The sequence below is a fragment of the Musca autumnalis genome, unplaced genomic scaffold, assembly GCF_047663935.1.
Source record: "Musca autumnalis isolate F117 unplaced genomic scaffold, ASM4766393v1 scaffold_1, whole genome shotgun sequence".
In the NCBI taxonomy this organism is placed as follows: Eukaryota; Metazoa; Arthropoda; class Insecta; order Diptera; family Muscidae; genus Musca; species Musca autumnalis.
The window spans coordinates 156,173,480-156,195,699 of record NW_027411644.1 but is presented as its reverse complement, the minus strand read 5'-3'; the positions used below and the strand labels follow the sequence as shown (position 1 = coordinate 156,195,699).

General features: G+C 34.1%; 2 protein-coding genes across 12 annotated transcripts in view; one reads left to right on the top strand and one right to left on the bottom strand.

The window, feature by feature from the left end:
- The window catches only part of LOC141388622 (uncharacterized), a 70,673-nt gene extending 68,176 nt beyond the window's left edge, over positions 1–2,497 (bottom strand). The window contains exon 1 of one of the 10 annotated variants that reach the window (XM_073958638.1): positions 2,092–2,497. The gene's annotated coding sequence lies outside the window, so the exon portion shown is untranslated. Of the gene's footprint in view, positions 1–993 lie in introns of all 10 variants that reach the window. The other 9 variants (XM_073958640.1, XM_073958641.1, XM_073958639.1 and 6 more) reach the window with 9 other exon arrangements.
- LOC141388625 (uncharacterized) overlaps positions 1–21,845 on the top strand; it is a 30,292-nt gene extending 8,447 nt beyond the window's left edge. Inside the window, exons 1-2 of one of the 2 annotated variants that reach the window (XR_012408905.1) lie at positions 2,050–2,083; positions 21,159–21,845. Coding sequence is in view for 1 of the 2 variants with exons in the window: in XM_073958652.1 (XP_073814753.1) it covers positions 21,159–21,305 (147 nt within the window). In the remaining variant the exon portion in view is untranslated. Of the gene's footprint in view, positions 1–2,049; positions 2,084–21,158 lie in introns of those variants that run through there. The other variant, XM_073958652.1, reaches the window with a different exon arrangement.
- Positions 21,846–22,220: the final 375 nt, after the last annotated feature.

Below are 22,220 nucleotides of genomic sequence, written 5' to 3'. Positions count from 1 at the left end.
GATCGCGCTATCCCACTTATTGTTTAGTGTTCAGCGTTTATAGCATTTTTTAGGCACGCAAAATTATGTATATTATCTGAAATAATAAATGTTTGAACATTTTGTGATGAACGCGATATTTCACTTCCGCGAAAACCATTCAGGGTCAAGACGGTAATTACAGTAGTATAGCAAACAATCTGTACAAAAATATCATGGACTTTAAAAAAAAAAAATAAGGAGAACCTTCGGTCCCTACACTTAGCCATATTAAAATAGCTCACAACCGCGCTATCCCACTTGTTCAAGCTAGTGTTCACAACATTTTTGTGTCACGCTTACTAAAGTTATGTATAATAATTGAAAGAATACATTTTTGAAAATATTGTGATGACCGCGATCATTCAGGGAAAACAATCTGTAAACGATACGTTCAAAAATATCAAAGATTTCTGATTTTCTTAAAAACATCGTAGGGAGGACCACCGGTCACTACACTTAACGGGTTAAATAAATAGATTACGACCTATTCTCAGACCTAAACACTTCACATACAAAATTTTATAAGATTTCCCAATCGATTTTTCGGAATTGCATATCGTGACATCTCATGTTATCGGGATTTTACTGTATTCCAAACTATGGCGTTGACCGCGTTATCCCACATATTGAAGCCAGTGTTATATCGGTTTTGTAGTCACGCTTACTAAAATTAGGTATATTATCTGAAATAATACATTTTTGAATAATTTGGGATGACCGCGATATTTCACTTCCGCGACGACCATTCAAAAAAATATATAGCCTATTTTCACCACCGGTGTTCCCAGTACATTATCTGAAATTTTCAAGAAAATCTATTCAGCCGTTTTTGAGTCTATTCGGAACATACAAACATACAAACATACAAACAAACAAACATACTAACATACACACATTGCCTTTTATATATTAGATATATAATATAAATAAAAGCAACCAAACGTTTCTGATTTATTCACATGTGTTTAGTACCATTCCGTTTTCTATCTGCTCTTGTGGAGTTGAGTACTTTTCGCTTTTCGTTTTGTTCGCTCTCACGAACGTAAACAAAACTAAACAGCGAGCTCGGCCAACGTGGGTTATGTTTCGTTTTGTATTGTTCCTATGGAAAATACGAAACAAAACGATTGGAAATGTTATTTAAAGTATTTTTACGTACGCTGGTTGCTATACATAACATGTAAAAAAAAATACCGTGTAGAAGTCTCATACAAAATTGTTATCGTACTAAAAAATTTTAGACTATGGAACAGACATATGCTCTGTTCCAGAACCTGCAAGAAGCTACTATTTATTACTACCATTACATAGTTTCCTTTATGTTATCGGAAAAATAGTAAATATTAGTAGATTCTTGCAGTTCTGGAACAGACCAATAGTTTTGCATTGGAGTATTTGTGCCGAATTAGAAAAAAATCCAGTCAATGTGGTAAATCTGGTTGGTTATGGCACGATTTAGCAAATAAAACCTGATAACGACATAAATTCGGATAAAGAACTCGTATCTAAATGACCTACAACAATCCCTTATAAGTATTTATTTGACGTATACGCAACGGATTTGACAATTTTAATCCACTCGATTTACTAAATTTGGTTATATGTTAGCAATTATTTATTTTTTCGTTACTCAAATGTTGCACATTACGGGTTCATTGATCATCGTTGAATTTGAATTTTAAAATAAATTTATTCTATGTAACGTTTTCATCCGTATATATGTATATATTTTTATATATGTATAAATTCTATTGTTTATTATTACATCGGTCATTGCTTTATTATACTAAAATATCCGGGCTAATGCAAATTTTTTTTATACAAATAATTTAATTATTTTTGTTTGTTATTTCACACTGAATGGATGAGAAGCGATTAATGACCGACCGACAAATCTCGCAACCGGTTTAAATATTGAGACACTGACTGGCATACATATGTATGCATTTTTTGTTGTTGTATAATTTCGATATGCCGTAGTATACTTCCTCCCATCTCAAGTGGTAACACAATTTTCCTTGGTCAGATGTGACAGACAAGCAATGGATAAATCATTACAAAGGTACGTACTTATGTTTGTACACACACACTTGAAACCACAGATCATACAACGCGTTTGATCGTCACATTCAATAACACTGATTGAAATTGCACTGTGTACCGTGTACTAAAGCCCTAATGAAACGCTTCATTACAAAGCACAAAATGTTTCAAGTTCTCAATGAATTTGGAATTTTAAAATGGGAAACACGACACGCTAACAATCTACGGGCAGTAGCATGAAAACGCGTTTTTTATCTATATTTATGTATGTTGATCCATGCTCGCTCTTTGTTTGGGGAATGCATCCAACGAAAAATTCACACACACAAACTCGATTACGAAAATTAAAAAGTCTCCACGACGGCGACGACATTCAACCGCAGACGTCCGTTGTCTTTTAAGTCTCAATTTGAACTGAAGACTTTAGAAAAAACTGGAAATGAATGGCAAAGATAGTAGTAGTAATAATAAGGTAACGAGCAAAAACTGCATTGTTGCTACTTCTGGTGGAGCATGAGAGTGGTAGCAGAATGGTAGATCTGCTCCAAAATAATAGCTATAAGATCGGCTTACTTTCTTATTGAAACCAAAGAGAAGAGACCAATAATTCAAAGAGATTTCAATATACATACATATGTATGGACTTCAGATGTTTGGGCGGAAATATGCAGATGTTTTGATATATGTATAGTATGCCACCTTTAAGGATAGATCGGATGAATATACGGGAAAGCTTGCCATAAAAATGGATGGTGTTTGACTGTTAGTGTGTACTCCCCTTAAGATATGTTCTCAGCTTAAGGCCTGGGGCCTAATTACGACATTCGATTCGATCGAGTATTTGCTCGTGAATGAAAAATTCGCACTATGAAAACCTATTCGCGCGACCAACCGTACCCTTAGATAGGTAGATACATTAGCAGTCGGTTTCAAACAATGTCAAAAAGTAATGTAAGTAAAGTAAAATGTGAAAAGTAATTTCGTACATTTTCTATTGCAACTACATTCAAAAACTGTTAACCAAAACACCCAACGATTTCAACAAATATTTACATTTTTTCATTCATAATTTTGTTTTTTATTTTATATTTTAAAATAAACGCATTTTTTACCATCTACCTTTTTAATGTTCTTTGAAGCACAGATGTAAATACATTAAGATTGGAAAACTCAATTGTTAACATTTGTCAATAAGTAGTTAGCCATTTCAGGCGATTTTAACCGCTAAGTTCATACTCAATGAACTGGAAACTGCTATGGTATACAATCCTGAGTCCAACATTTTGCTTTCCTGCAGTTTGTTTAAGCCGAATTGCTCTTTAATGGGGTTTTTATCATTAACATGCCCCTGTTGTTAGTAAAATGTTTATATACTTTGTTTCATAAACATTTGTGCATTATGCATCTTTTCCAGTCTTTACAGTTCTATGTCTTTGGTTTGAAGCAAAGACGTATAGCAATAAAGACCCGAACAAATGCATTTTCCAAAAACATATGCTAATAGTTCCACATTTTGGTTACAGATGGCTCAAAGACATAAAGTAATAAAGACCTGACAAAATGCATGCAACAAAAAAATGTTTACGAAACTTTGTGTAGAAACATTACCCTTAACAGATTGCAGTTAATTCAAAATCGCAACCAAAGAGGAACATTTCATGTAATAGTATCAGAAACGAAATTTATGAATTCAAGGATCTATTCAAGAATATTTCTATGTCAATTGGATCGGTAAATTCGGTTAAATACGTAAAAATGTATAAAAGAAAAAAATGTTATATCACCATATCGTGATATAACATTATGTTAAATTCAAAAGCCATTCACTGAAGAATGATAGCAAAAAAATGTCTTATCTTGTTGTATTTATGTCTTTGGATGGCTCAAAGACATAAATACAACAAGATAAGACATTTCTTTTGCTATCATTCTTCAGTGAATGGCTTTTGAATTTAACATAATGTTATATCACGATATGGTGATATAACATTTTTTTCTTTTATACATTTTTACGTATTTAACCGAATTGACCGATCCAATTGACATAGAATTATTCTTGAATAGATCCTCGAATTCATACATGTCGTTTCTGATACCATTACATGAAATGTTCCTCCTTGGTTGCGATTTTGAATTAACTGCAACCTGTTAAGGGTAATGTTTCTATACAAAGTATCGTAAACATTTTTTTGTTGCATGCATTTTGTCAGGTCTTTATTACTTTATGTCTTTGGATGGCTACACAACTCACTGGAATTGATAACAGCAATGCCAATCGTTTTTGATTCCCATTTCTCGCGGCAGAAAACATTAACGTCGTGTTTTGTGGCTGAAATTTATTTCTTCACTATTTCTTATTTTTTATTTAATAAAAAAACGAAAGTCAACGCCGTAAAATTTGAGTTTTAATGTTTTTCTTGTCAATATTCCAATGAGTAACAGTTTTCGTTTAACAGAATGTTGCTATGATGTCGTAGCAACAGAGGTTAACTCCCTCTACAGTTAATTTTTAACAATTGACTTTTCCTATCTTATAATATTGACATCTTTGTTTGAAGAACGCATAGGTTTTCATAGTTCGATTTTTTCATTCACGAGCAAATACTCGATCAAATCGAATGTCGTAATTAGGCCCCTGAATTTGCCTTTTATATAACCTTCTTAAATTCGCCTTGCAAAGACCTAAAGTAATTAAGAGATAGTTTACACTATCTATCAATGTCATATGTACTGAAATTTTCCATTGTTTTACAGTCGCTAATGTGTGCAATATTGGGGATTTTCCTTACGCCATTAGGTCTGTACAATAAAACGCATTTTACACTTAACATGTTTTATAAAACATGCATAATTTAAGTTGTCAATTCCATACAATATTTGTCAAATAAATGACGTAAATTCCCAAAACACCTGTTTTAAGTGCAAGTGTAAAATGCCTTTAACCCAAAAATTTGTACAAATTTGTACAAAGCGAGAGACAGTTTTTGCCAGTTCTGTGACTGAAAACTTGCAAATTTTTGCTGGGAAAAAGTGTCCCATAAAAATTTGTAATTTTTGCCAGCTGACTTTAAATCAGCTGTTCACTGTAAACAAATTGAAATGTAAACATTTTTGACCAAGAAAATTTCACAATTTCAATTTTATTAAATTCTAAAGTGTTGTGGATAAGTTTATTGTAACATGCAATTTTAAAATTTGTTTTTGTTCCATTTGAAAAAACAATTTTCATACATTTTCGGAAACACCTGACTTTTTTGCAAGTTCTTAAAAAATGTTCAATAACTTTCTAAAATTTTTCTTGTTTGAGAGAGTAAAATTCACTGAGAGAAGTTGCAGGAACTTGCTGAGTAATTATTGCTAGGAAAGTTATCGTACAGACCTATTAACTTTATGCGTTCCCACCAGCAAAAATGCAGTGAAATTACTTCGCCACATTGCCTGCGTGGGTGGATATGGAACGTTTTTATTTCGTGTCATATGACATTTGGTTAAACTGGCAAAAGTAGTAAACTGCTCCCGTATGAATTGTATAGTGTCTGAAGTAAAGGAATGCTTTTAGAGTAAAAAGTAGTAAAACTTGAAGATCCTTGCACGTAAAGGAACATAGCCATATCTGCCCACACAGACAATGTGGAGACGTAATTTCACTGTATTTTTGCTGGTGAGGACGCAAAAAGTAAATGGCGTAAGGAAAATCCCCAATATTGCACACATAAGCGACTGTAACGATGGAAAAATTCAGGTCATATGACACTGATGGCTAGTGTAAACACCCCTTAAGACTAGACATAATAGCTGTGTCTTTTTATGTGATAATTTCTAATAATTCATGGTACAATAATACAGGTAGCATTATCATGCCAGCTGATGGTAACATAATGTGTCAATTGCATTGATTTGATGTCAAATTTTGACATCTTATGTTGCCAACAATTGCCGATGCGGCTACCTGTGTATTTGTACCATGTAATAATTATTACTAATGTTGCAAATTTTGACAGTTGTATAAAGGAAAAATTGCCGAAAAAAGGTTTCAGCAACATTTATTAAGTAATACCCCGTTTGCACTTAACCGGATTTAAAAAACCACCGTATGTGCCGGGGCCATAATGCCACCGGCCTTTAAAAAGACACACCAAATGCATGATACAAAAAATGTTTATGAAACAATAGGCCTGTTCGATAACCCAAAAATTTGTACAAACTTTCACAAAATAATGTTCGATAACAAAATTGTTCAGTAAAGCGGGGTACAAACGATCAGTTTTGACTGTCGATTTTTCGGAAATATCGATAAATGTCAAACTGTCCAGCAGCCACAAAAAAATATTTTGCGTTTGCCTGATGACTGACAAAAATGAGCGGCCACACTATCAGCAACCGATTTTTTGAGCAAAGCTGTCAGTAAAAACTGATCGTGTGTACCCCACTTAAAAGAGAACTGAGAGAACTTGCAAGTACTTTTTACTTGCAAGGTTATCGAACAGACCTAATGTCTATACATTACCCTCAAGTCTCGGTCCACACAAGAGTGATTTCAATAAATTAGTTTCACGAAATTAGGCGTTCTTAGATCGACTTCCCCGCTACACGAAAATCATAAAATTACTTTAGTGTGGAACTTGATCTAAGAACTCATAATTTCATGACATTATTTCATTGAAATAGCTATAGTGTGGACCGGGGCTAACAGAAACAATGCAGGTTGCTGGTAAATTATAATCGCAATATGTCTGCAAGAATTTACAAATTTTTACTACGATAACAATTTTTCCTTTGTAAATTTGTAAAAATTAGTAGATTCGCAGTCTATACAGTCGGGCACTCAGCCCAAACTAGTTAGCCCTGACTATTTAGTTTGCTGTCAAATACATTAGCTGTGTCTTTTTACGTGATAATTTGTAATAATTATTACGAAATGTTACTAAATGCTGTCTTTTTACACAAAAGTTCAGTAAAAGAGAGCGAAGTGAGAGAACAATTTTGGCAGTTGTTTGCTGAGAAATTGCTAAAAGTTACTGAAAGAATTTTTCCCAGCAACATTTAGCAAGTTCGATCAGCTGTTTTTCAATCATCTGCTAATGGTCAGCTGCGCAACGTTTATTTTATGTTTGTGGAAAAATACTATAAATATTACGATTCAGCTATATTTATTGATTATTTTATTAATATATTAATTATTGTTTTATTTATTTTGGTTAAAATTGAAGAACTTTTTCATTGCTGTGGAGTTAGTTTTTCTTTCATGCATTGGCGCCAATATTTTTGTTTTGTTTATCAACTGTTATCTTGCTAAAGTTTACTAAATGCTGTCTTTTTACTTTTTTCTCCATTTTCGTATCAAAGAGTAAAATCTTTCTTACTCTCTGAAAAGAAGTTACAGAATAATTATTACTGAAAAAGTAAAAAGACACAACTATTATTGTGACATAAAATACAAAGGAAATTAAATCACAATAATGAACAATCTATTATGACTCAAATGTTGTTAACAGTACTCTGAATGGCCGACCTTCTGTAGGTCTTGAGTTGATTCTTGCAGTACTGTAACAGACCATATGAAAGGCAAATTTCAAGTAGGTCTGTCTGGTTACACTAAATTTTGCAACAATTTGTACAAAATTGTTACAGAAATCATAACATTACAGTCCTATGATTGCCTAACATCATGTTATATGCTGTATATATTATAGCTTTTTGCCGGGTTAAGCGTCTTTATGAGGATTTATTTGACGTATAAGCAAAGGAATTGACACATGAAACCCAGTGGGTTTATTAAATCCGGTTATATGTAAACGTACTATTAAATATAAATGTCCCATCTAAAGGGCCTAATACATACGGTCCGTTGTGTGACGCGTTAGGCGTTGAAAACAACAACCACATGAAAAATGTGTAAGTGATGCCAAGTTTGTTCTTAAAGTTTTCATGTGGTTGTTGCAACGCGACGCGCAACGGACCGCATGTGCGCGGCCTTAATTATCTTTATGTCTTTTCCGTAATACAAGAATTGAGTGAGCCCTCGTCAGGATTTCTGATATGTTTTCATTTGATGTATACCCAATGGTATTTAAAGTTTAAATCCACACCTATAAACGGGATATTGCAAGTGGTATACATCAGCATTCATATCCACAATTTTATCAGGAGTCCCATTTGGAATATTTAAGTTAATACTTAATATAACACATAAGGCCAAAACTAAATACCTACCCACCTAAGTTAAGTTAATACTTAATAAAACTACACATCATAAGGCCAAATACACATATTTGCACATTATGTGTTTTGATTTTTTCACATCCTGTATGTAACACCTGCCCTCTTATCATTAGAGCACCTGCGCATCATCCGTTACGTTTTCTCAAGCATAATATTAGCTCTGTTCCTTTACGTTCAAGAATCTTCAAGTTTTACAACTTTTTACTCTAAAAGCGTGCCTTTACTTCAGACACCATACAATTCATATAGAAGCAGATTACAACTTTTGCTACTTTTGCCGGTTTTACCATTATCAAAAGTAAAGGAACAGACCAATTCTTAAGGAGTGTTGAGAACAATCATGAACAAGAAGAGAGCATTTGTATGGTGAATCGGCGAGTGCTTATCTTGTTTATGGTTGAGAACAGTGTTGCCGTTCGAAAATTTTTTTTCGGCCCAAAATTTTCCTAAAAACGGCCCAAAACGACCTAAAACGGCCCAACATTAAAAATTAAAACAAAACTATATATTTCTCATAGATACCTTTTATTACTTTTAGAAAAATCGAAAAAAAAAATATTGTCTATTTTTACGCAACTAGGCGTTTACACAAGACAGACAGTCTGCAAAACCAACCCTGATTTACTAACACATACATACATTTGTCGGCTGTCTCCTAGCTGTCCATCATTTTTTCACAGACAGTAGGGAAGACAAATTTTTGTCATTTTTGTAAAAATAAGTAAGATAATAATTGAAATGTGTTGAAAACAAAAGAACATGAACAAGAAGAAAATATGTGAACGGAAAACAAAAAGAAATCGACGATTTTCATTCATTTTTTACAACTGTTTTTTCAGTTGTCTGGACGCCTACATCACAGAGGCAAGTTTTGGGTTTTTGACAATCAATACATGTACTCAACTGTCCTGTCATGTGTAAACGCAGGGTAAAGGTAGTATGTCGCAAAAAATTGTCTGAGATTAATGATTGGAAGGCAACAATTTATTGTGATTTCAATGTAGCATATAAATTTTAAATGCGTGTTTCTCGAAACGGCGTTTTTGAAGTCGGTGCCAACGATAGCTCTAAATCGAATAGACCGATCTTCATATGACCTTATTATATTTTTTTTCATGTGAGCTTATTAATCATCTGTTTTCGAGCTATCGTTGGCACCGCAAAACGCTTTTACAAAAAGATGGCAGATAGCCATTTACCTCAAAAATATGCACTATTTTTCAACAACAAAATTCCAAAGGTATTATAAGATGTGCTCTTTGAGATGAAAGAAAGTATAGTTTCACCGAGTCTTAGCAAATTCCTATCTGTCACTATTAAATCGGGGTCACATTCTAGAAGTCTGGGAAAATGTAATACCTGGTTCATAAAAGGCAAAATTCCGTTTGATGTTACCTTATATGGAGTTATTGTATTTAGTAGTTTAAGGATATTATTACATCCTTTCCTTTACTATTGGATGGATTTGAAAACGCAAAAAAACCAATTTGGATGCATGAAAAGTGTAATTTTCACATTCAACCTTAATACAAAGAAGGTCCGCCTTCAATTTTAATCATTACTTTCAAATTCTGTACGCAAAATCCAAACTATAACAAAAGAAGAGTTATAATAAAGGGGGGTATTTGGGTCACTTTTATAGTCTATTCTCTTATTATTTTGATCTAGTAATTTAATATAAAACTCCAAAACAGCAAATTTTATTTCAAACTTTTCATTATCTGTTAAGTAAGAGTGCATAAATGTAATTGTCTGCTTTTGTGCCTACAAATATTAATTAAGTTTCGAGCTAGTACGATTTATTTTTGTAGTCAATGTCAATATATTGAAGCTCTTTTTTATTTTTTATTTATTTTTTATAAAAAAGACAATTTGAGTTGACACTCGGATATAAATAGGATAAAGCTGAACTATCTGCTTGAAATTCATTCTTAAGGTTGTTAATTATAGGTAAAATATATGCCAAAAATAGAAAAAAAAACCTCTAGCTTGGCATGATTCCGTTGCCACCAAATTATTATGAACTTTTTTATTTATGAACACAATGCATGAATCTTTACCAAATACTTAAGTATCATGAAAAATATATTTCAAAACCCGGGTAAATAAAAATTAAAAGTGACCATTAAACTGCTAGGAGGACCTTCTTGACATTAAGTTTTAATGTGAAAATTATATTTTTAATGCCACTAAATTGCTCTAGTAATAGCCCTAATATTTGATATTTTATAAAATAGTGTTTAAAATTATTAGCATGAAAACGGCCAAAATGGATTTGGGCCGCTCATCGGCCCAAAATTAAAAATTATTTTTTATTCGGCCCAAATTTGGGCCGAAATGCCCAAAACGGCAACACTGGTTGAGAAGCACAAGCTCGTGATTTCACTTCACTACTTACTTTCCGTATATTTTTTTACCTTTCCCAGTTCTTAGGCTTTGTTGCTACAAGCGATCTACAGCATCCGTTGGATCTATAAATTTCCCATTGTACATACGTAAATGTATGTACGCCATATGCTTACCCAATCTGAAGCAAAAGGTTAATGTTGAAAGGATTGAAATACAGAATAACGGAACCTTTCTTTTACCCTTTTAATTCGACTGGTAGTTTAAAAGCCACTAAAAATTTGCAAGCAAATACCTGCATTAAACAAGCAGTTTTTCATATTTTGGAATACAATTACGTTTATAAATCAGAAATGGCAACAAAAAACAATTCGAAATATTTAAGAGGGGATGAGTCCGATTTTCTTGTTGCATCGCTACTTTAAAAATATAGAACATTTGCCTTTGTCTGTACGCATAATTGTAAGTCTGTGTTTAGACACGCAAATTTCTCGGGAAAGTAAATTGAGTTTTTGGGAGAGAGCGGAGAGGAAAGAGCTCCTCAATACTCTTTCCTACCCCCTATTGCCTAAAAACTGAATTTACTTTCCCGTGTGTCTAAACACGGACTAAAAACACACAAATTTCCCATGCTCGGTAGCGGATTTTGCCACTGACTGTTTTAAAAGACACAGGATTCCGGGAAAACTGAGACTAAAAAAATTGTTAAAAAAACTGAAATTATTGAAAAAATTCAATGTTGACGATACCGGTTTACTAAACTGCATTTATTTACAAACTCATTGACGGGGTCAGTATAGTTGTGTTCCTTTACTTACCTGAGGATACCATTTTTAACATTTGTTACCATTTTTAACCTGCAAAGCGTCGCTTAACCACAAAAAGTGGTAAAACTGAAAGCAATTTTTAAAAGAGTGAGAGAGGAGAGTGCGAATATACCTTTCTCTTCTACCACAAGCTACCACACAAATTTCTTCGGGTAAAAAATGGTAGAACTGATTTTTCGGCATTTGTTGCACGATTATTTGACAATGAATGAAAAAATGAACTATATAAGTTTGTTCTTTAGTAAGTGGATATAAAAGCAGGTCAAAGTGAACCTATTTGGAATTTTTTTTCTCATTATTTTAGTTGTTTATTAAAATATACTATCCAAAATAAACAACGGTTTTTAAATATTTTTTTGTAATTGTTAGGAGAGGTATGTATGTAAATGAATATAAAATGATCAGTGTCGCCAATGAAGTGCGCGGTTTGTAAAAATTGATGTCCGTATTTGTTGATTATTTTCAAAGTCAATTTTCACAATAAATGATGAAAATAGTTGTGAGTTTTTTACCAATTTCCATCGAAATCACTTTTCGTTTTTAAATGATATTGTGTCTTGCAGATATGTACAGATTTTCTTTGATTCAGAATGTCAATATAGTATATTGTCACTTCCTGGCGTTTGGGTATAATTTAGAGTTTTAACGTATTCTAGGACCTATACTAAAATTTTATGGCGAACAATCTCCTAGAATATTTTATTCTGATATGATCGCATTTTATAGGAAATTTTAAAAATTTGTGGACCAAAAATGCCTCTTTTATGACCTGCACGAGGGTTAATTTTTTGAAGAAAAATATTCCTCGCATTCTTGTTAGTAAAGTTGCCAAACACACCATATAGCTTATGTGCAAGGATTCCAAGTGATAGATGGAAGACATTCATCGAGCGTGTTGGATGTACGATCGTTCCGAGGCGCAAACATTGATTCGGACACTACCTTGTTGCAGCAAAGATACGCACCCGCTTAAACGTAGCAAACAAAGTACGAACAGACACAACACGAAAGTTAGACATCGGTAAGCTGCAATCACAACAGATAGCCACAGCATATTCCACTCAACTAGCCCAATTGCTTAATCAAAGCACTCCTCATCCCGATAACATATCAGCGCAATGGCAAAGCATTGCCCACTCCATGCAAACAGCCGCAAAATCCATACTTGGATACCAGAGACCTCCACCAAGGAATCCATGGTATGATGAGGAGTGTCGTGCTGCCACCGAAGGGAAAAATGCGGCATATAAGGCTACTTTACAATCCGTAGCAACGCGTAGCGCACGAGAGAGCCACAGGGAGAAAAGGAGAGAGAGAAACGTCTTTTCCGCAGGAAAAAGAGAGAGATGGAAAAGCGGGAGTGTGAAAAAATCGAGATGTACAGGAGCCAGAATGAAGTCCGAAAATTCTACCAAAGAGTCAAGCATCAAACTGATGGCTTTGGTACAGGCACATCTTCCTGTAGAGACCAGCAAGGTAATTTGGTAACTGATACAGATAGTGTACTCAGGATATGGAAATAACATTTTTCAAATCTGTTGGTATCCAATAGCAGCGAAGGCGACGAAGATACCACAGTCCCAATCCCTGAATATGGTATTGAATGTATACCGCCCAGCTAAGATGAGGTAAAGACAGCAATAAATCGGCTGAAGAATAATAAGGCAGCAGGGGCCAATGGCTTACCAGCCGAGCTGTTCAAAACCGGAGGCGACACGCTGATAAGGTGTATTCATCAGCTAGTTAGCACCATCTGGCAGGAAGAACGAGTACCCGACGATTGGAACCTGAGTATCCTGTGCCCCGTCCTCAAGAAGGGAGATAAGACTGTATGTTCTAACTATAGGGGCATAAGTCTACTCCCTATTGCCTACAAGATCGTGTCAGGGATATTGTGCGAACGACTAAAGCCTATGGTCAACGAGATAATTGGACCATACCAATGCGGCTTTAGACCTGGCAAGTCCACCATTGACCAGATATTTACCCTGCGTCAAATCCTGGAGAAGACCCAAGAGATGCAGATCGACACTTACCACATTTTTGTCGATTATAAAGCAGCCTTCGACAGCCCGCTGCGTTCAAAGGTATTCCAAGCCATGTCTGAATTTGGTATCCCCGCAAAGCTCATCCGGCTTTGTAAAATGACTTTAACTGACACGAGGTCCTCAGTTAAAATAGGAAAGAACCTCTCCGAAGAGTTTGGTACCAAAAGAGGTTTCAGACAAGGAGACATCCTTTCGTGTGACCTCTTCAACATCCTGCTAGAAAAGGTTATACGAGAGGCAAACGTCAAAAGAAGTGGCACAATCTACACCAATAGTCACATGTTACTTGCTTATGCTGATGATATAGACATCATAGGCCGATCAGTAAAAGAAGTAACTGATACCTTTATGAAGGTCGAAGGAGAATCTGCTAAAGTGGGTCTGGCGGTAAACGGTGAGAAGACCAAGTTGATGGTGTCGACGCGCAATGCGTCCATTGAGCTCGGACCGACTGTGGAAGTTGGTTCCTATAATATTGAGGTAGTAAAAGACTTCGTCTACCTCGGCACCTCCGTAAACACAACAAACGACATCAGTTGTGAAATAAAAAGAAGAATTGTATTGGCCAACAGATGCTACTTTGGTTTAAGTAAGCAGTTTAAAAACAAAGCCACATCTCGTCAAACAAAAATAACGCTCGAAGGAGAATCTGCTAAAGTGGGTCTGGCGGTAAACGGTGAGAAGACCAAGTTGATGGTGTCGACGCGCAATGCGTCCATTGAGCTCGGACCGACTGTGGAAGTTGGTTCCTATAATATTGAGGTAGTAAAAGACTTCGTCTACCTCGGCACCTCCGTAAACACAACAAACGACATCAGTTGTGAAATAAAAAGAAGAATTGTATTGGCCAACAGATGCTACTTTGGTTTAAGTAAGCAGTTTAAAAACAAAGCCACATCTCGTCAAACAAAAATAACGCTCTACAAAACACTGATACTACCCGTGCTGATGTATGGCTCCGAAGCCTGGGTACTTGCGCAAGCAGACATGGCAGTGCTTGGTGTATTTGAGAGAAAAATTCTTCGAAAGATCTACGGACCAATCTGCTCTGACGGTGAATATCGACGTCGCATGAACCACGAGCTGTATCTGCTATACAACGACATCAATATTGTTAAACATATCGAGATGCAGCGATTGCGTTGTCTAGGCCATATCATAAGAATGAGCGATGATGAACCCGCTAAAAAGGCGTATAAATACGGACCGCTTGGCGGTGCACGCAGAATTGGCAGGCCAAGGAATAGATGGCGCAAACAAGTGGATGATGAGATGAAAAGGCGCGGTATTCCAGAGTGCGAAGCAACAAATAGAGAGGAATGGAGATCTCTTCTTAGTTCGGCCTATAGAACAAACGTTCTGTAATGGGCCAGCTAAGTAAGTAAGCAAGGATTCCAAGTAATCTTAACTCCAATATTTCCAAACCTTAGAAATGATAGAAGCTTGCACTCCTATTTTAGTTTATTGATTTTTTGGCAAAATTGGTACCGATATTTCCTTGGTATTTATTACGAAAAGAGATTCCATTTCATTGGTGACTTATAGTGTAATTTAGTGGAGAACATTTTTGTCTTTGACGCCATTCTTCTATAATGATGTTTTGTATGACAATTTTGCCAAAGCTCACATGAAGTACGACCTTAACCCTAAAATGTGTTTTTAATTTTGCATATTTCTGGAGTTTAGGTAAGACATATAGTTTTGGCGAATTCTATGATCTATAGTAAAAATTAATAGCGAACAAATTTGTAGAATATTTTGATCTGATACGATCACATTTTATAGGAGAAGGGACCAAGGTTAGGTTTCCATTTCCATTCATTTTTAGAGTTTTGGCCATGTTTTTCGTAAAATTGGCCACTTTGCATTAAGCCCGCAGGCATTGGTGGCGTTTTTATTGGGATTGCTATTGCAATTTTGTTTTTTGGTTTTTCATTTAATTGGTCTTGCTTTATCCCATTGTTATTGTTTTAATATTTTAAAACAACGAATTTATTAGTGGAGAAAATGTGACATTGGCATTCGCCACATTTGTTTTTTGCAAGTTATTGTTAAATATTCCCTGTTATATACATTATTGCTCCAACTAATAACTATATACTTAATTTTTTACCTTTTTTTTTTTTTTGAAGAGAAAATATCTTCTAGATACATTGTATGTGCAATGTATTTCACGATTTCTGGTAAACCACATTATTTCAACACTAATACTGCAATATATATTTTTAAATACTCATGACTTACAACAATAACGTGACTATATGAAATAAAACCTTACAAAAGGTGAATAATTGTGGTTATGTATTTAAGAAATATTTAGTACATTATAGGTTTTTGCTTTAAAAACTTTTCACCATTAAGATTACACTATATGGGCGTTCTTTAAATAATCTCGAAGTATCCTCTCGCGAACAACTTGAAACACAACTTGGAAATTTCCAGTATCAGTTGCACAAGTATAGTGATGGTACATATTCCTTTTTGCCGTTTGTTTCAAAAACATATTACATATGAACTCTTTTGCTGCTTTAACGTTTTGTCTTTCTCCAGTGAATTCGGGAAATGTATTAGCCAGATCGGAATACATTATTTTCTCCTCTAGCAAGTCGATTTTATTGAAAAACACAATAAGGGACGAATCCTTGAAAAAATCAGAATTGGATATTTTTCCAAAAACACGCTTAGCTTCGATCAAACGATTATCGTCCAGCGATTCTTCGAGAACCTGATCATATTCGGATATAGCGACCACAAATAAAACCACTTTTACTCCGTCAAATGCCTTTAACCATTTCATACGCTGACTGCGCTGCCCACCAACATCTATGATACGAAATTCAGCTTTCTTTTCTTTGAAAATGTATTCCACGAGACCCAATGTGGGCGCTCGAACGTGCAAAATGTCATCATCAGTGGGCAAATAGCCTTGTTCTCCAAGTCGATCGATATGTTGCATATAATATTTGATAGAATCGGTTATCTGGTATTCATTGCGTCGCCTAAAGCACTGCTGAACTCCACTGTCATTCCACAACTCCTTCACTGATGCTACATACATATCGGGGTATCGAAGAAAATCCTCGTTTTCGACGTTTTTAATGAGTTTAGAATTATTTGCATTGCTAACGTTTTCATATGGAATATCTAGGGAGTCCATTGCCTCAACCAGTGTCTTGAGCGATGTGAGTATGTTGTGGAATATTATTTCAACATATTTTTCCCTCTCTTCACGGCGAAATCCTTTATAATACATGATCTGCATTTGTCGTATGAATGTCGACTTGCCCGATGCACCAATACCCAGGAGTAATAACTTGATTTGGTTTTCTTCTTCTTGTTGGTACTCTTTTAGCTTTTTGTTCACTTTTTCATTTTCTAGTCTCTGCCGTTTTTCAAAATCATTCTCACAGATACCAAGGCAAGCCATTTTGACATTAAGGTGGATAATTGACTGATGTCAAACGGATATTTTTTTAACGTTATTATTTTAGTTGATCGAATGATCTTCACTGCTATACAAATTGAAATGAATTGATGGTATTGTTCATTATTTACATGTGGTTTATTGCAATAAGAAAAATAAGAATTTTAAAAATATCCACAAAATGTGGTTGTGTAAAACTTAATCATGTTTGAGGTTAAAAATGCATCTAATGCATATGTATGTATGTCAGTATTTCAGCCACTATGCAGTCAAGTGATTAAAATTTTCAAAATACGAACTGTTGAATCGATCTCGTTACTTATATACTATAATTTATTTAGAGGAATATCGATGGACTATCGATGGAGAGATAAAAACGATAATTTTTGATACAATCTGTTCACACGCAAGCTTTTCTACAGCAATTAAAATCAAGCAATCGGAGAAAATTATTTCAATTTGAAGAAAAACTTTTATAGCCCGTTTCCACGGTACGTCGTTCGTTCTCTATTCGTTGTTCGACCCTCAAATACGAATAAACTACTTGATTCCCCATACAAAATTCTGAGAACGAACGACGATTTTTCTACGTTGTTCAAGTAGAAATGCTCTCCGAACAACGATAAAATATGTCCCATCTCTAACAAATGAGATCATTTATCGAAATAAATTAATTATGACAGGAAAAAAAATAAATCGTTTGGGTATTGACCTGTGTCATATATATATAGTTAAACAGGCGGACAATCAATAACACATTGTTTCCATCTATAAGTTTTAAAATTTCAGATGGAATTTCGTCAGGTCCAGTTGATCTCTTATCTTTCAATGATAGAATGGCATATTCCACTTCTGATTTAGTGATTGGGTTTCCAGATAGATTAGCATTTCCGTTGTGTTGGTATATTGAGCGTCTATCGTCGGTAAATAGTTGTTCAATATAGTTTTTCCATGTATTCTTTATATGTACTGTCTCAAAAATTGGTTGATTGTTATTATCCATCAGTAGTGTTGGCGATGTTCTCCTATATATCCCAGCGGCTTCTTTTAACTTTTTATGTAAATTAAAATCGTCATGTATATGTTGCAAATGTTCGATCTCTTGACATTTTTGATTGAGCAGGGAATTTTTGGCAGCTCTGGTTGCTGTGCGAATCTCTTTATTGATCTCCCAATAGCGTTCGTAATTAACATTTTTATATTTTCTTCGTTCCTCTCTTAGTTCCATAATCTCGTTGGTCATCCATTCCTCTTGGGTTCTTCTTGTGTGGGTTCCTATGTAGCTTTTTGTTACTTTACATATCGCATCCTTCACCTTGTTCCATATATTATCTGCATCGTTTGCATCGATATCTTCAAGTTTGTTGTTTATTTGTTCTTTTATTTCATTTTTGGCTGTTGTATTTTGAAGTATTAGACTGATTAAACAATTTTAAATTTTCTTAATAACATTTCAACAGTTCTTTTTCATTGTGATTAATTTCTCTATTGTTTTTACTTAAAATAATATTTCAGATGCCTCCACTAAGAAAATGTTGTATTCCTAATTGTAGTAGCAGAGAAATAGGTATAAGAGAGCTTAAAAGACTCTTAAAACAAAACCCTTACTATAAGCAGCCCAAAATAGATTATATTTTTCATGTTGTTAGGCAAGACTGGAAAGACTTATTAGTAGATGACTACGGTTTAAATAAAGAGGCCCTAATAGATATATGTAGTAAGCATTTTGAGGAATATGCTAAATGTGGAAAAAAATTTATCTACAAGTGCAACCAACACTGCACTTACCCCCACGACATCAACGGCAAGACAATAATAGTGCACCTACTATTCACTTAAATTTAAGTGAAAATCGTAGTGGTAATGAAGACACTAACAGTGCTGATCTTCAGCAATCTCAAGAACATTTATATTTCTCTAATATGTGGGCATGCTAACTGCAGAAAATGTAGAAGATAACATCGAAATTCAACTTCCTGCTGTGGATACTTCTAATGAGAAAAATGCTAATGTTGAAACTGTACAGTGTGACGTTGATACGTCTCATGATATGGAAGATGATGTTGAAACTGTACAGTTTGAAGTTGATACGTCTCATGATATGGAAGATGATGTTGAAACTGTACAGTTTGAAGTTGATACGTCTCATGATATGGAAGATGATGTTGAAACTGTACAGTATGAAGTTGATACGTCTCATGATATAGATGAAGATGTTCAAAATGTACAGTATGAAGTTGATACGTCTCATGATATAGATGAAGATGTTCAAAATGTACAGTATGAAGTTGATACGTCTCATGATATAGATGAAGACGATCTAACAGACTATGAAATATTTTCACTTATTCTTCACGGTGTATTGAAAGAACCTTACTCAAAGAAGCAGATGGATGTTATAACTGCCCAATTGTTAACTTCCAGAGCTGCTTATGAGCGATTGATAAGTATAGGTTCCAAATTACCGTCAGCGTCCATTATAGAACAAAGATACCCACAAAGCCCTTTAGGTTTCGATGAAGAAACTATGGAAAGCTTAAAAAAATATTTTAATGACATTCCAGAAAGAGAAAGGCTGTGTGCAATGACATTTGATGGTATGTATGTAAATGAAAACGATAGTAATTACAACACTGCATATCTCTTTTGTTTACACGGCCTTCACTCTGACTGGGAAATTCTTTTAGGTGTAAAAATTATGCCCCCAAAATATGAAGGGAGACAAATTGGAGAATGTTTAGAAAGACTCCATATTGTCGCTAATAATATTGGCGTTAAAATAGCCTTATGCATAGCTGATGCACATAGCTCCCACATAAAAATATTGGCAGATTACATACACAGTGATTCCACGCATACAGAATTTTTGGCAGGGTATAAAGTTGCTTTTGCCTTTGATATAATGCATATGATTGTAGCTATGGGTAGAAACTTAGTAAGTGAAAATATTGAATATCATAAAGTAAAGGTTTCGATTCCTTCAGATCTTATAAAAAAAAGTTTATCCTCATCCTATTACAAAGTTGACGAGAGGTTATTCATTTCAAAGATGGAACATAGATCTTTATGCAGACATGTTTAATGAAGAATTTGTAAATAAATTTCCTGACTCTACAAATTCCAGAACAATAGAATTCTTCAATGGTATGACACCATTTATTCAATTATTATCTAATGAAGAAAACGATACCTTAGATGAGAAAAAAATCATTGTTCAGACGTTTATTGAATTTTTACGAAATTTTAAATGTAAGAACGATGATCTTTTATTACGTAAAACATTGTTAGCTTTTATTTACTTATGGGATACACATGGAGATATTCCATTTCGGAAATTAACCACCCATAATACTATAGAAGCGTTCATTTATTACTTAAAACTAAATCTTATTAATAATTTGTCAATTCCTATTCCTACAGATTTATTGTCGATAAAATCAAGATCAGATGCTGAAATAAGAAGCACATATTCTATAGCTAGAAAACTATTTTGGACTGATAGATTTGGTTCACGCAATTAAACGTAGTATATATAAAATATTTTCTGCATATGCACAAGCGAGCGTAGATCTATTGCATCAGACCATCTGCTTTTTCAGATGTATGACATCAGCTGTTCTGTAGTATTAGTATACCCAAAGTGACAAGATACATGTGAAAAAGCAGATGGTCTGATGGTCGCCTTAGCACTAAATGCTTTTCGAATTTATTTAGCAAAGGAATCCTTTTATTTGAAAGGTACAATATAGATAGACGTCTTTTATTTTTTTACTTTTAAAATGTTTGTATACTTACACTATGCAACACTGAAAATGCAACTTCTAGTATGCATTTTTGAAAGTAGATATTTAGACTACAAAAACCCTAGTAGGGTTTTGTCCTGTCAGATCCAATTCGGATTTTATGGCCTCAATCAAACCGGACTACTAAAACTACAGTTTTTTGCATTTATAGGGCCTTTATCTCAGAAACGAATAGGAATTTGGTCTTGCTGCCTTTAGTTCTAAAATAGTAGAACTTATCTTTTGAAAAAACCACATAAGAAAAACTCCATCTAGGGCATCAAAATCTATAAAATATAGAAAATTTTACATAATTGCAGAAGTTCTGGTCAGTATCGTCTAAACTATTGGGAGTTGAACCAAGTAACCTTTTGCAAAAATCTTCCAAATAAAGTTCTCAACAATTCTTTAACAATTCTAAAATGCTTACTTAATTTTGTTTCAGCTGCCGGTGATGGTAACAGCAGCACAACGGGGCGATCGTGAATGTCATGTTGTGGTCTTGTTGGACGATGATGTTGTTGATTGGGATGAAGAGTTTCCCCCTCAGATGGGTGAAGTGACAATCAGCTGTATTCTTACTTGTATTTGAAAATGTAGGGCTTAAAAAAACTGCAAAAAATGAATGAAAAGTAAACGTTTCAACGATTAGTATACATACAAAGCATAACAAATTTTCTATTATCTTTCATTGAAGTTACATTTTTTGCCCATTGTTTCAAATTCGCATACAAATCTAGAAACAAAAGTCAAATATCTGTCTGAAAGTCCCCAGATAGCATTCAAAAATCACATTGAGGAGTCTTTTTAGAGTCCTTTTGGTGATCAAAAATTGATTAAGTCGCTTGTGTGATCAGAAAGGGACTCGAAAGTGACTCCCTGTAATGATTAAAAAGAGTTCAATTTAAAATACAACAACAAATGTGTAGCAATCACAAATAAATCATTGAGGTGTTTAAAATGTGACAATTTTTTGTTATTTATTGTCACATTTTGATCATCTGGAAGATTGAAAAATGCTTAATCAAAAAAGGGTCATACAGGTGTTTGAAAAGTGATTATAATTATGTATACTCTGATCATATTTTGAACAGTTAGGTGATTAAAAACTGATTGTTTTGTTTTATTTTTATTTGGTTGTAATTATGTATTTATAAATAAAAAAATAAAATTCTCATATACACTTTCTACAAAATTTTGATATAAATGTAACGTATAATATTAAAGGTACAGACAAACACAACACAACAGGTTTTGCCAAGTGAAATGAAGAAGCAGTGTACTAACCACCAAGCAACATAAATGATAATTAAAAGACATAACAAAGCAGAAAAGACTATAAAACAAAGGAAAGAAACAAAGAAGAATAAAAAGAAAAATTTTTTAATTTATTTGGTCTAACAAAAAGACTCATAAATGACTCCCTAAAGACTCATAAATGATTATAAACATGACTCTAAAAAGACTCGAAAAAGGGTCCGAAATTAATCAACAAAACACCAATAAA